The sequence below is a fragment of the Coturnix japonica genome, chromosome 6 (genome assembly GCF_054131305.1).
Source record: "Coturnix japonica strain WE chromosome 6, WE-NBRP24, whole genome shotgun sequence".
Classification (NCBI taxonomy): Eukaryota; Metazoa; Chordata; class Aves; order Galliformes; family Phasianidae; genus Coturnix; species Coturnix japonica.
The window spans coordinates 436,307-451,734 of NC_140668.1; the positions used below are offsets into that span (position 1 = coordinate 436,307).

At 51.6% G+C, this 15,428-nt stretch overlaps 1 protein-coding gene and 1 pseudogene across 3 annotated transcripts; both read left to right on the top strand.

Annotated features, from left to right (window-relative positions):
- The first annotated feature begins 1,678 nt into the window (after positions 1–1,678).
- On the top strand, positions 1,679–8,792 carry LOC116652663 (uncharacterized). Of its 2 annotated transcripts, none has more exons than XM_085551457.1 (2): positions 1,679–8,007; positions 8,385–8,792. In XM_085551457.1, exons 1-2 carry the CDS (start codon positions 6,951–6,953, stop codon positions 8,549–8,551), a joined length of 1,224 nt encoding a protein of 407 aa, XP_085407583.1. In that variant the 5' UTR covers positions 1,679–6,950; the 3' UTR covers positions 8,552–8,792. The 2 variants fall into 2 exon arrangements, with proteins under 2 accessions (XP_085407583.1, XP_032297654.1); XM_032441763.2 differs by having other exon boundaries at positions 6,951–8,007; positions 8,165–8,792.
- LOC146760170 (uncharacterized) lies at positions 1,685–6,856 on the top strand (annotated as a pseudogene). The gene has a single exon (XR_014947656.1). The product of XR_014947656.1 is annotated as an uncharacterized LOC146760170 (transcript).
- Positions 8,793–15,428: the final 6,636 nt, after the last annotated feature.

Here is a 15,428-nt window from a genome sequence, read left to right on the forward strand (position 1 = left end):
CAATGGGGTGTCATGGATGGACAACGATGGGGTGGGATGGGATGGGATGAGATGGATGGACAACAATGGGATGGATGGGGTTGGGTGAGATGAGATGGATGGACATCATTGGGGTGGGGTGGGGTGGGATGGGATGGGATGGGATGGGATGGGATGGGATGGGATGGGATGGGATGGGATGGGATGGGATGGATGGACAACTATGGGGTGTAATGGGTGGACAACGTTGGGATGGGATGGGATGGGATGGGATGAGATAGATGGACAACGTTGGGATGACATGGATGGACAACGATGGGATGGGATGGGGTTGGGTGGGATGAGATGGATGGACGTCATTGGGATGGGGTAGGGTGGGATGGGGTGGGATGGATGGACAACTATGGGGTGTCATGGATGGACAACGATGGGGTGGGATGGGATGGGATGGGATGGGATGGGATGGGATGGGATGGGATGGGATGGGATGGGATGGATGGACAACTATGGGATGGGATGGGGTTGGGTGAGATGAGATGGATGGACGTCATTGGGATGGGGTGGGATGGGATGGATGGACAACAATGGGATGGGATGGGGTTGGGTGGGATGAGATGGATGGACATCATTGGGATGGGATGGGATGGGATGGGATGGGATGGGATGGGATGGGATGGGATGGGATGGGATGGGATGGGATGGACGGACAACTATGGGGTGTCATGGATGGACAACAATGGGGTGGGATGGGGTTGGGTGAGATGAGATGGATGGACAACATTGGGATGGGATGGGATGGGATGAGATGAGATGGATGGACAACTATGGGATGGGGTGGGATGGGATGGGATGGGATGGGATGGGATGGATGGACAACAATGGGGTGTCATGGATGGACAACGTTGGGTTGGGATGGATGGACAACAATGGGATGGGATGGGATGGACAACATTGGGATGGGATGGGGACATTATGGGATGGATGGGGATATGGGATGGATGGGGACATTATGGGGTGGATGGGGACGTTATGGGATGGATGGGGACATTATGGGGTGGGGACATTATGGGATGGATGGGGATATGGGATGGATGGGGACATTATGGGATGGATGGGGACATTATGGGATGGATGGGGATATTATGGGATGGATGGGGATATGGGATGGATGGGGATATTATGGGATGGATGGGGATATGGGATGGATGGGGACATTATGGGATGGATGGGGATATGGGATGGATGGGGACATTATGGGATGGATGGGGACATTATGGGGTGGATGGGGACATTATGGGATGGATGAGGACATTGTGATTGGGACATTATGGGATGGATGGGGACATTATGGGATGGGGACATTATGGGGTGGATGAGGACATCGTAATGGGGACATTATGGGATGGATGGGGACGTTATGGGGTGGATGGGGACATTATGGGGTGGGGACATTATGGGATGGATGGGGACATTATGGGGTGGATGGGGACATTATGGGATGGATGGGGACATTATGGGATGGATGGGGCTGTCATGTCAATGGGATGGGGGCACTCAGTGGGGTGAATGGGGACGTCTTGTGGGGCAGAGCTGTGGGGGGCGGCTTGAGGGGGAGCTCAATGGGGGCAGCTCTATGGGGTCAGATCAGTGGGGGGCATCTCAATAGGGTCACCTCTATGGGGGATGTCCCAATGGGGTCACCTCTATGGGGTCACCTCTATGGGGGATGTCCCTATGGGGTCACCTCTATGGGGTCACCTCTATGGGGGATGTCCCAATGGGGTCACCTCTATGGGGGACACCTTTATGGGGACACATCTATGGGGTCACATCTATGGGGTCACCTCTATGGGGCCATCCCAATGGGGTCATCCCTATGGGGTCACTTCTATGGGGTCAGCTCAGTGGGGGGCATCCCAATGGGGTCACCTCTATGGGGGATGTCCCTATGGGGTCACCTCTATGGGGTCACCTCTATGGGGTCACCTCTATGGGGTCAGCTCAGTGGGGGGCATCCCAATGGGGTCACCTCTATGGGGGATGTCCCTATGGGGTCACCTCTATGGGGTCACCTCTATGGGGGATGTCCCAATGGGGTCACCTCTATGGGGTCATCTCTATGGGGTCACCTCTATGGGGGATGTCCCTATGGGGTCACCTCTATGGGGTCACCTCTATGGGGGACACCTTTATGGGGACACGTCTATGGGGACACATCTATGGGGTCACCTCTATGGGGCCATCCCTATGGGGTCACCTCTATGGGGGACACCTTTATGGGGACACATCTATGGGGACACATCTATGGGGTCACCTCAATGGGGGCATCCCAATGGGGCCATCCCTATGGGGTCACTTCAATGGGGGCATCCCAATGGGGTCATCTCTATGGGGGACATCCCAATGGGGTTGACTCTATGGGGTCATCACAATGGGGTCCATAATGGGGTCACCTCAATGGGGTCACCATAATGGGGTCACTATAATAGGGTCACTATAATAGGATCACCATATTGGGGTCCACAATGGGGTCACCCTAATGGGGTCACTGTAATGGGGTCTCCATAATGGGGTCACCATAATGGAGTCCCTATAGTAGGGTCCCCTCAATGGGGTCTCCATATTGGGGTCCACAATGGGGTCACTCTAATAGGGTCACCATATTGGGGTCACCTCAATGGGGTCACCATAATAGGGTCACCACATTGGGGTCCCTCAATGGGGTCACCATAATAGGGTCCCCTCAATGGGGTCTCCATATTGGGGTCCCCTCAATGGGGTCTCCATATTGGGGTCCACAATGGGGTCACCCTAATAGGGTCATCCCAATGAGGTTATTATAATAGGGTCTCCATAATGGGGTCACCTCAGTGGGGTCACCATATTGGGGTCCACAGTGGGGTCACCCTAATAGGGTTCCCTCAATGGGGTCACCATATTGAGGTCACCACAATGGGGTCACTATAATGGGGTCACCTCAATGGGGTCACCATATTGGGGTCCCCTCAATGGGGTCACTATAATAGGGTCACCTCAATGGGGTCACCCTAATAGGGTCACCATATTGGGGTCACTATAATAGGGTCTCCATATTGGGGTCACCCTCATAGGGTCACTATAATGGGGTCACCATAATAGGGCCACCATATTGGGGTCCCTTAATAGGGTCACCTCAATGGGGTCTCCATATTGAGGTCACCACAATGGGGTCACTATAATAGGGTCACCTCAATGGGGTCTCCTCAATGGGGTCACCATAATGGGGTCATCATAATGGGGTCCCTTAATGGGGTCCTCTCAATGGGGTGACCATAATGGGGTCCACAATGGGGTCACCACAATGGGGTGACCGTAATGGGGTCACCATATTGGGGTCCCTCAATAGGGTCACCATAATAGGGTCACCTCAATGGGGTCGCCATATTGGGGTCCACAATGGGGTCACCCTAATAGGGTCACCACAATAGGGGTCACCATAATGAGGTCACCATATTGGGGTCCCTTAATGGGGTCACCACAATAGGGGTCACCATAATGAGGTCTCCATATTGGGGTCCCTCAATGGGGTCACTATAATAGGGTCACCTCAATGGGGTCACCCTAATAGGGTCACCATATTGGGGTCACCTCAATGGGGTCACCATAATAGGGTCACCGTATTGGGGTCACCTCAATGGGGTCACCATAATAGGGTCACCGTATTGGGGTCCCTTAATAGGGTCACCTCAATGGGGTCGCCATATTGGGGTCCACAATGGGGTCACCCTAATAGGGTCACCACAATAGGGGTCACCATAATGAGGTCACCATATTGGGGTCCCTTAATGGGGTCACCACAATAGGGGTCACCATAATGAGGTCTCCATATTGGGGTCCCTCAATGGGGTCACTATAATAGGGTCACCTCAATGGGGTCACCCTAATAGGGTCACCATATTGGGGTCACCTCAATGGGGTCACCATATTGGGGTCCCTGTATTGGGGTCCACAATGGGGTCACCATAATGGGGTGACCATATTGGGGTCCACAATGGGGTCGCCATAATAGGGTCATCTCTATGGGGTCCCTCAATGGGGTCTCCATAATGGGGTCACCTCAATGGGGTCATCACAATGGGGTCCACAATGGGGTCACCATAATAGGGTCACCTCAGTGGGGTGACCATATTGGGGTCCCCTCAATTGGGTCACTATAATAGGGTCACCATATTGGGGTCCCTTAATAGGGTCACCTCAATGGGGTCACCATAATGGGGGCACTATAATAGGGTCTCAATAATAGGGTCACCTCAATGGGGTCACCATATTGGGGTCCACAATGGGGTCACCCTAATGGGGTCCCTTAATGGGGTCACCATATTGGGGTCCCTTAATGGGGTCACCATATTGGGGTCCCTTAATAGGGTCACCTCAATGGGGTCGCCATATTGGGGTCCACAATGGGGTCACCCTAATGGGGTCACCATAATGGGGTCACCACAATGGGGTCACCCTAATAGGGTCACCATATTGGGGTCCCTTAATAGGGTCACCACAATGGGGTCACCATAATAGGGTCACCATATTGGGGTCTCTTAATAGGGTCACCTCAATGGGGTCACCATATTGGGGTCCACAATGGGGTCACCCTAATAGGGTCACCACAATGGGGTCACCACAATAGGGGTCACCATAATGGGGTCCACAATGGGGTCACCCTAATAGGGTCACCACAATGGGGTCACCATAATAGGGTCACCACAATAGGGTCACCATATTGGGATCCCTGTATTGGGGTCCACAATAGGTTGCCCATAATGGGGTGCCCATAATAGTGTCAAAGCACTTGTGCAAAGCAGTGCAAGCTGCGTTGCAATGAAGGACTCGTGCACACGAGCACTTGTGCAAGGCAGTGCACACTCATTATGAAGGATCTGCGTTGCAAGGCACCGTGTGTTGCACACTTGTGCAATGGAGCACACGAGCACTTGTGCAAGGCAGTGCACACTCATTATGAAGGATCTGTGCATTGCACGGCAATGTGTGTTGCACACTTGTGCAATGGAGCACACAAGCACTTGTGCAAGGCAGTGCACACTCATGAAGGATCTGTGCGTTGCAAGGCACCGTGTGTTGCACACTCGTTCAATGGAGCACACGAGCACTTGTGCAAGGCAGTGCACACTCATGAAGGATCTGTGCATTGCAAGGCACCGTGTGTTGCACACTCATGCAATGGAGCAGGTGTGCAATGCACAATGCCGTGCAAAACACAGCGTTGTGAAATGAAGGACTTGTGCAACGCACAAAGCTGTGCAATGCAACACTAGTGCAAGGTGAGTGGTTGTGCAAGGCACGACGTGCATGCTTTGCAACGGAGCTCTTTTGCACACTCGTTTGCACGTGAGCTCTTGTGCAATGAAACACTGGTGCAAGGCACATGGTTGTGCAAGGCATGACATGCAATGTGCTTTGCAAAGGAGCTCTTGTGCAATGTGTTGCACACTTGTTTGCACAGGATCTCTTGTGCAATGAAACACTAGTGCAAGACGCATAATTGTGTAAGGCATGATGCTGTGCAGTATGCATGCTTTGCAATGGAGCTCTTGTGCAATGCATTGCACACTCATTTGCACGTGAGCTCTTGTGCAACGTGTTGCATAGTCGTTTGCACAGGAGCTCTTGTGCAATGAAACACTAGTGCAAGACGCATAATTGTGTAAGGCATGATGCTGTGCAATGTGCATGCTTTGCAATGGAGCTCTTGTGCAATGCATTGCACACTCATTCGCACATGAGCTCTTGTGCAATGTGCTGCACACTCCTTAGCACATGAGCTCTTGTGCCATGCATTGCACACTCATGCACACCAGCCCTCGTGCAACGCACACTGAAGGACTTTTGCAATGCAGCAGCCATTGCACTGCAGCCCTCGTGCAACGCACAGCACTTTGCTTGTGCAAGGAAGGAGTTGTGGGGCACACGGGAGTGCAACACACGCATTGCTTTGCACTGAAGAAGCAGCCCTCGTGCAACACATGTGGGTTGGGAGCGTGCAATGCAGGCCAATGCAAATTGTGTGCTCTTGTGCAAAGCACGAGTGCGTGCAACTTGTGCATCGTCGTGACCCCGTTGTGAGATGCAAGAGATGCAGGTGGAAGGAAGCCCAGATCCTCGTGCAACGAGCAACAGATTCAGTGCAAGGCGGGACCTCGTGCAACACAGGACCTTGTGCAAGGTGGGCTCTTGTGCAACGCAAGACGGGGCCTTGTGCAAGATGAGCTCTTGTGCAAGATGGGCTCTTGTGCAACGCAAGATGGGGCCTTGTGCAAGATGGGCTCTTGTGCAAGATGGGCTCTTGCGCAACACAAGATGGGGCCTTGTGCAAGATGGGCTCTTGTGCAAGATGGGCTCTTGTGCAACACAAGACGGGGCCTTGTGCACGATGGGCTCTTGTGCAAGGTTGGCTCTTGTGCAACGCAAGACGAGGCCTTGTGCAAGATGGGCTCTTGTGCAAGATGGGCTCTTGTGCAACGCAAGACGGGGCCTTGTGCAAGATGGGCTCTTGTGCAACACAAGACGGGGCCTTGTGCAAGATGGGCTCTTGTGCAAGATGGGCTCTTGTGCAACGTGCCCTCGTGCAGCTGCAAAACGTGTGGGAGATGCAACAGACTCGTGCAATAGACTCGTGCAACGTGCAGCTGCCCTCACACTACGACTTGTGCTCACGTTACGTGCCATGGACTTGTGCAACGAGCGTGCAACGCGGGCTTGGTGTGACAATGGACTGTGGGCCCAATGGCGTTGCTGTTGTGCAATGGACTTGGGGCCTCGTGCAAGGACTCAGAGTGATGCAGGAGTTGGGTAAGACCTTGTGCAACACGAGGGTTGCGTGTAACACTGTCCCTGTACGACACTGGGGCTTGTGCACCCTCGTGCAACACGGGGTCGTGTGCAAGGTAAGGGGGCCACGTGGGGTCTGATGGTGCAATATGGTGGTGCAAAGCCCGGCCTTGTGCAACGCACGAGTGCAAACTCTTTGTGCAATGGCACTTGTTACACGAGGCCACGTGCAACACTACGGTGCAAGGGCCTCATGCACCAGGTTGCCAATTGATAGTGCAAGGCCTCGTGCAACACAGTGTCCTTGTTCAAAGGGCTCGTGCAACACTAAAGAGGTGCATGCACAAAGGCGTCGTGCAACAGCCTGCTTGCACAAGAGGTGCCCCCTTGTGCAACAGGCTCTTGCACGAGCTCTTGTGCAAAAACAGGGGGCATTGTGCAGTCGCCCTTGTGCAAGAACAGGGATCTTTGTTCACCCCCTCTTTTGCACGAGGGCACATTGTGAACAAGAGCTCGTGCAACGGGACTTGTGCACCACCCCTTGTGCAAGACGGGTGCCCTTTGTGCACCAACATTGTGCACGAGGACACCGAGACCTTGTGCAATGGGACTTGTGCACCAGCCCTCGTGCAAGAAGGGTCCCGTTGTGCACCAACATTGTTCACAAGGACACCATCATGCACAAGAGCTTGTGCAATGGGACTCGTGCACCACTCCTTGTGCAAGAAGGGGGCAATTTGTGCACCAATATTGTGCACGAGGGCACCGAGACCTTGTGCTATGGGACTTGTGCACCAGCCCTTGTGCAAGAAGGGGTCCCGTTGTGCACTAATATTTTTCACGAGGACACCATCGTGCACAAACGCTCGTGCAATGGGACTTGTGCACCACTCCTTGTGCAAGAAGGGGGCAATTTGTGCACCAATATTGTGCACGAGGGCACCGAGAGCTCGTGCAATGGGACTTGTGCACCACCCCTTGTGCAAGAAGGGGTCCTTGTGAACAATATTGGTGCACAACAGGACACTTCTTGCACAAGGGCTGGTGCACGAGCCCCATTGCACGAGCTCTTGTGCACAGTGGTGTACAAGACGGGTGCACCAACATTGTACACACGAACATCCCTTGTGCAGCATCACTCGTGCAAGGCCACGATCCTCGTGCAACAGACACTACGTGTGCAACAAAGACCCACTTGTGCACCAGGTCCCGTTGTGCACCAATATTGTTCGCAAGGGCACGATTGTGCACAAGAGCTCGTGCAATGGGTCTCGTGCACCAGCCCTTGTACAAGACGCGTGCAAGACCATGATCCTCGTGCAACAGACACTACGCGTGCAACAAAGTCCCATTTGTGCAACAGCCCTTGTGCAAGAAGGGGTCCTGTTGTGCACCAACATTGTGCACGAGGATACCAAGAGCTTGTGCACGACTCCTCGTGCATGACTCCTTGTGCAAGGGGGGGCCACATCGTGCAAGACCATCGTGCACACGGACAACCCTTGTGCAAAAGCACTCGTGCAAGACCATGATCCTCGTGCAACAGACACGACGTGTGCAAGAAAGACCCACTCGTGCAACAGCTCTCGTGCAAGACACGGATCCTCGTGCAACAGACCATATAAGTGCAACAAGGAGCCCCCGTGCAAGACCAGCCCCTCGTGCAACACCACCCCATTGCAAGGCCCAGCCGTGCAACGTCCTCGTGCAAAAAACCCTCGTGCAACGTCCCCCCCTCCCCCCCCATTGATTTAAATGGGGTGAAGGGGGGGGGGTAAGGAAAAGACCCCGAATCCCTCCCAGCCAATTAATGGATTCATTAATAAAGACTTAATTAATGATGGGGGGAGGGGGGAGGGTCACGTGGGTGGGTTTAATTGGGGGTGGGGGGGGGGCGGGGCTATTTTTTAAAGGGGCCGCAGCAACAAAATGGCGCCCAGAGGCCAGAAGCACTTTTTCCTATTTTAATAAAAACCCGTCAGCGTTTCCAACAGTAGCAAATGGGGGGGGGGGGGGGGGGGAGTTTTGGGGTCATTTTATGGGGTTTTGGGGTCCTTTTATGGGGTTTTAATGGGGTTAGGTGGATCGAGGAGGGTCGAATTATGGGGTAGGGGTGGTTTTGGGGTCGTTTTAGGGTATTTGGGGTGGTTTTAAGGGGTGGTTTTGGGGGGCTCATTTTGGGCACTTTTGGGTCATTTGGGGGGGGGGGGCATCATTTTGGGGTCATTTTTTGGGTTTTTGATGTCGTTTTATAGGGTTTTAATGGGGTTAGGTGGATCGGGGAGAGTCGAATTATGGGGTAGGGGTGGTTTTGGGGTCGTTTTAGGGTATTTTGGGTCGTTTTAAGGGGTGGTTTTGGGGGGCTCATTTTGGGCACTTTTGGGTCATTTTGGGGGGGGGGCGTAGTTTTGGGGTCATTTTAACGGGTTTTGGGGTCGTTTTAGGGGGTTTTAATGGGGTTAGGTGGATCGGGGAGAGTCGAATTATGGGGTTGGGGTGGTTTTGGGGTCGATTTGAGGCATTTGGGGTCGTTTTAAGGGTCATTTTTGGAGCATCCTTTTGGGGCTTTTTGGGGTCAGTTGGGGAGGGGCGTCGTTTTGGGGTCATTTTATGGGGTTTTTGGTCGTTTTATGGGGTTTTAATGGGGTTATGTGGATCGAGGAGGGTCGAATTATGGCGTCGGGGTGGTTTTGGGGTAATTTTGGGGCATTTTAGGTCATTTTATGGGGTGGTTTTTGGGGGCTCATTTTGGGCACTTTTGGGTCATTTGGGGGGTGGGCGTCGTTTTGGGGTCATTTTAACGGGTTTTGGGGTCGTTTTATGGGTTTTTAATGGGGTTAGGTGGATCGAGGAGGGTCGAATTATGGGGTAGGGGTGGTTTTGGGGTCGTTTTAGGGTATTTGGAGTGGTTTTAAGGGGTGGTTTTTGGGGTCTCATTTTGGGGTGTATTGGGGTCATTTTGAGGGGGGGGCGTCGTTTTGGGGTCATTTTAACGGGTTTTGGGGTCTTTTAATGGGGTATTTCTGGGGTTGGTTGGATCGGGGAGGGTCGAATTATGGGGTCGGGGTGGTTTTGGGGTCATTTTGGGGCATTTTAGGTCGTCTTAAGGGGTGGTTTTTGGGTGTCTCATTTTGGGCACTTTTGGGTCATTTGGGGGGTGGGGCGTCGTTTTGGGGTCATTTTATGGGGTTTTGGGGTCGTTTTATGGGGTTTTAATGGGGTTAGGTGGATCGGGGAGGGTCGAATTATGGGGTCGGGGTGGTTTTGGGGTCATTTTGGGGCATTTTGGGTCATTTTAAGGGGTGGGTTTTGAGGTCTCATTTTGGGCATTTTTGGGTCATTTTGGGGTGTATTGGGGTCCTTTTTTTGGGGGGGGCGTCGTTTTGGGGTCATTTTATGGGGTTTTGGGTCGTTTTATGGGGTTTTTATGGGGTTAGGTGGATCGAGGAGGGTCGAATTATGGGGTGGGGGTGGTTTTGGGGTAATTTTGGGGCATTTTAGGTCATTTTAAGGGGTGGTTTTTGGGGTCTCATTTTGGGCACTTTTGGGTCATTTGGGGGGGGGGGGCGTCGTTTTGGGGTCATTTTTGGGGTTTTTGGGGCCGTTTTATGGGGTTTTAATGGGGTTAGGTGGATCGAGGAGGGTCGAATTATGGGGTGGGTGTGGTTTTGGGGTAATTTTGGGGCATTTTAGGTCATTTTAAGGGGTGGTTTTTAAGGTCTCATTTTGGGCACTTTTGGGTCATTTTGGGGGGGGTCACTTTGGGGTCATTTTAACGGGTTTTGGGGTCGTTTTATGGGGTTTTAATGGGGTTGGTTGGATCGGGGAGGGTCGAATTATGGGGTGGGTGTGGTTTTGGGGTAATTTTGGGGCATTTTAGGTCATTTTAAGGGGTGGTTTTTAAGGTCTCATTTTGGGCACTTTTGGGTCATTTTGGGGTGTATTGGGGTCCTTTTTTGGGGGGGGGCGTCGTTTTAGGGTCATTTTAACGGGTTTTGGGGTCTTTTTATGGGGTATTTATGGGGTTGGGTGGATCCAGGAGGGTCGAATTATGGGGTAGGGGTAGTTTTGGGGTCGATTTGGGGCATTTTAGCTCATTTTAAGGGGTGGTTTTTGGGGTCTCATTTTGGGCACTTTTGGGTCATTTGGGGGGGGGGGCGTCGTTTTGGGGTCATTTTTTGGGTTTTTGGGGTCGTTTTATGGGGTTTTAATGGGGTTAGGTGGATCGGGGAGGGTCGAATTATGGGGTAAGGGTGGTTTTGGGGTAATTTTGGGGCATTTTAGGTCATTTTAAGGGGTGATTTTTGGGGTCTCATTTTGGGCACTTTTGGGTCATTTTGGGGTGTATTGGGGTCCTTTTTTTGGGGGGGGCGTCATTTTGGGGTCATTTTATGGGGTTTTGGGGTCATCTTAGGGTGTTTTAATGGGGTTAGGTGGATCGGGGAGGGTCGAATTATGGGGCCGGGATGGTTTTTGGGTCATTTTGGGGCATTTTTGGTCGTCTTAAGGGGTGGTTTTTGGGTGTCTCATTTTGGGCCTTTTTGGGTCATTTTTGGGGTCATTTAATGCCATTTTGGGGCCATTTTGGGGTCATTTGCTGCCATTTTAGACCATTTTGGGTTCATTTATTGCCATTTTGGGCTATTTTGGGGCCATTTGCTGCCATTTTGGGTCCATTTTGGGTTCATTTGTTGCCATTTTAGACCATTTTGGGGTCATTTAATGCCATTTTGGGGCCATTTTGGGTCATTTTATGCCATTTTGGGGCCATTTTGTGGTCATTTTAGGCCATTTTGGGTTCAATTAATGCCATTTTGGGTCCATTTGTTGCCATTTTAGACCATTTTGGGTTAATTTAATGCCATTTTGGGCCATTTTGGGGTCATTTGTTGCCATTTTGGGGCCATTTGCTGCCATTTGGGGCCATTTTGAGTTAATATAATGCCATTTTGGGGCCATTTGCTGCCATTTTAAACCATTTTGGGGTCATTTGCTGCCATTTTGGGTCCATTTGTTGCCATTTTAGACCATTTTGGGGTCATATAATGCCATTTTGGGTTCATTTTGGGTTCATTTATTGCCATTTAAGACCATTTTGGGTTCATTTATTGCCATTTTGGGGTCATTTGCTGCCATTTTGGGCCATTTTGGGGTTCATTTGTTTCCATTTTAGGCGATTTTGGGTTCATTTATTGCCATTTTGGGTCCATTTTGGGGTCATTTGCTGCCATTTTGGGTTCATTTGTTGCCATTTTAGGCCATTTTGGGTCCATTTATTGCCATTTTGGGTCCATTTTGGGGTCATTTAATGCCATTTTGGGGCCATTTTGGGATCATTTGCTGCCATTTTGGGCAATTTTGGGGTCATTTGCTGCCATTTATTGCCATTTTGGGTTCATTTGCTGCCATTTTGGGTTCATTTTGGAGTCATTTAATGCCATTTTGGGTCCATTTTGGGGCCATTTGTTGCCATTTTAGACTATTTTGGGTTCATTTAATGCCATTTTAGACAATTTTGGGGTCATTTGTTGCCATTTTAGACCATTTTGGGGTCATTTGTTGCCATTTTGGGGCCATTTGCTGCCATTTTAGTCCATTTTGGGTTAATTTAATGCCATTTTAGGCCATTTTGGGGTCATTTAATACCACATTGGTTCCATTTTGGGGTCATTTTAGGCCATTTTGGGTTCATTTAATGCCATTTTGGGTCCATTTGTTGCCATTTTAGACCATTTTGGGTTCATTTAATGCCATTTTAAACCATTTTGGGTTCATTTAATGCCATTTTTAGGTCATTTGTTGCCATTTTAGGCCATTTTGGGGTCATTTAATGCCATTTCGGGTCCATTTTGGGGTCATTTGCTGCCATTTTAGGTCATTTTGGGGCCATTTATTGCCATTTTGGGTCCATTTTGGGGTCATTTGCTGCCATTTTGGGCCTTTTTGGGGTCATTTAATGCCATTTTGGGCCATTTTGGGATCATTTGTTGCCATTTTAGGCGATTTTGGGTTCATTTAATGCCATTTCGGGTCCATTTTGGGGTCATTTGCTGCCATTTTAGGTCCATTTTGGGCCCATTTTGGGGCCATTTTGTGCCATTTTGGGGTAATTTGCTTCAATTTTAGACCATTTTGGGGTCATTTGTTGCCATTTTGGGCCATTTGGGGTTCATTTATTGCCATTTTGGGTCCATTTTGGGTCATTTGCTGCCATTTTAGACCATTTTGGGGTCATTTGCTGCCATTTTAGGTCATTTTGGGTTAATTTAATGCCATTTTGGGTTAATTTAATGCCATTTTGAGTCATTTTGGGTTCATTTGCTGCCATTTTAGGTCCATTTTAGGGTCATTTTCTGCCATTTGGGGGCCATTTAATGCCATTTTTGGTCCATTTTGGGGTCATTTGCTGCCGTTTTGGTTCAATTTTGGGGACATTTGTTGCCATTTTGGGTCCATTTTGGGGTCATTTAGTGCGATTTTGGGTTAATTTAATTCCATTTTGGGGCCATTTGCTGCCATTTTACGCCCCATTTGGGGTCATTTAGTGCCATTTTGGGTTCATTTGCTGCCATTTTGGCCCATTAACCCCCCCCTAATTAGCCCCCTTCCTAATTAACTCCCCCCTTAATTAACACCCCCCCTCCCCCCCTCATATAGATGCTCATCACCATGGCAACGTAGTTTCCATAGCAACAACCGCACCGCATCTTCTGATTGGTTGCTTTGGTTGCCATAGCAACAGAGCATCAGAGCCGTCTCCATAGCAACAACCTCCATGGCAACAGGAGGAGATGGGAATGAGGGGGGGGGGGGGCTTTAGGATCGACCCCCCCCCCACCCCCATATGGGACCCAAATATGGGACCCCCCCCATATAAGGACCCCCCCAATTAAAGACCCCCCCCAAATAAGGACCCCCACCCCCATTATTGGACCACCCCCCCATATAAGGACCCCCCCCATATTAGGACCCCCCCCAATATAGGACCCCCCCCAATTAACGACCCCCCGCAATTAAGGACCCCCCCCCCAATATAGGACCCCCCCCCATATGAGACCCCCCCATAAAGGTACCCAGAGCTCTGTCCCACCCCCCCATTATTGGACCCCCCCCAATATAGGACCCCCCCCATATAGGAACCCCCCCAATTAACGACCCCCCCCCAATTAAGGACCCCTCCCATATTGGAACCCCCCCCCCATATTAGGATTCCCCATAATGGACCCCCCCCATATTGGACCCCCCCCAAATAAGGACCCCCACAACCATTATTGGACCCCCACCCCATATTAGGACCCCCCCCCAATAAGGACCCCCCCATATAAGGACCCCCCCCAATTAAGGACCCCCCCAATATAGGAACCCCCATATTAGGCCCCCCCCCATATAAGGACCCCCCCCCATATTAGACGCCCTCCCAATTAACGACCCCCACCCCCATTATTAGACCCCCCCATATTAGGACCCCCCCCATATTGGACCCCCCCCATATTGGACCCCCCCCCACCCCCTATTAGGACCCCCCCATATGGGACCCCCCCCCAATTAAGGACACCCCCAATAAGGACCCCCCCCCAAATAAGGACCCCCCCATATAAGGACCCCCACTCCCATTATTGGACCCCCCCCATATAAGAACCCCCCCCATATAAGGACCCCCCCCCATATTAGGACCCCCCCATATGGGACCCCCCCCCCATATAAGGACCCCCCCCATATAAGGATCCCCACTCCCATTATTGGACCCCCCCAAATAAGGACCCCCCCAATTAAGGACCCCCCCCCATATTGGACACCACCCCATATTGGACCCCCCCCCCAATATTAGGACCCCCCCCAATATAGGACCCCCCCATATTAGACCCCCCCCATATAAGGACCCCCCCCATTTAAGGCACCCCCATTATGGGACCCCCCCCCCCCATATAAGGACCCCCCCCAATTAAGGACCCCCCCCCATATAAGGACCCCCACTCCCATTATTGGACCCCCCCATATTAGGACCCCCCCCCAAATAAGGGCCCCCCCTAAATAAGGACCCCCCCATTTAAGGACCCCCCATATGGGACCCCCCCCATATAATGATACCCCCCAATATAGGACCCCCTCCAATATAGGACCCTCCCCCATATTGGACCCCCCCGTATTGGACCCCCCCCATATAAGAACCCCCCCCAGTTAAGGACCCCCCCAATATAGGAACCCCCATATTAGGACCCCCCCCCCATATTAGACGCCCCCCCAATTAACGACCCCCACCCCCATTATTGGACCCCCCCATATTAGGACCCCCCCAATATAGGAACCCCCATATTAGGACCCCCCCCATATAAGGACCCCTCCCCATTATAGGACCCCCCCCATATAAGGACCCCACCCCCATAAAGAGACCCAGAGCTCTGCCCCCCCCCATCATTAGACCCCCCCAATATAGGAACCCCCATATTGGACCCCCCCCATATTGGACCCCCCCCATATAAGAACCCCCCCCATATGGGACCCCCCCATATAATGATATCCCCCAATATAGGACCCCCCCAAATTAAGGACCCCCCTCATATTGGACCCCCCCCATATAAGGACCCTCCCCCATATTGGACCCCCCCCCATATTGGACCCCCCCCATA

Excerpts from the sequence above, each read along its gene's own strand:
- LOC116652663 (XM_085551457.1), top strand. The coding sequence starts at position 6,951 with ATGGTGGTGCAAAGCCCGGCCTTGTGCAACGCACGAGTGCAAACTCTT. Across the intron at positions 8,008-8,384 it reads AAGACCCACTTGTGCACCAG|CTCTCGTGCAAGACACGGAT; the intron begins GTCCCGTTGTGC and ends CTCGTGCAACAG.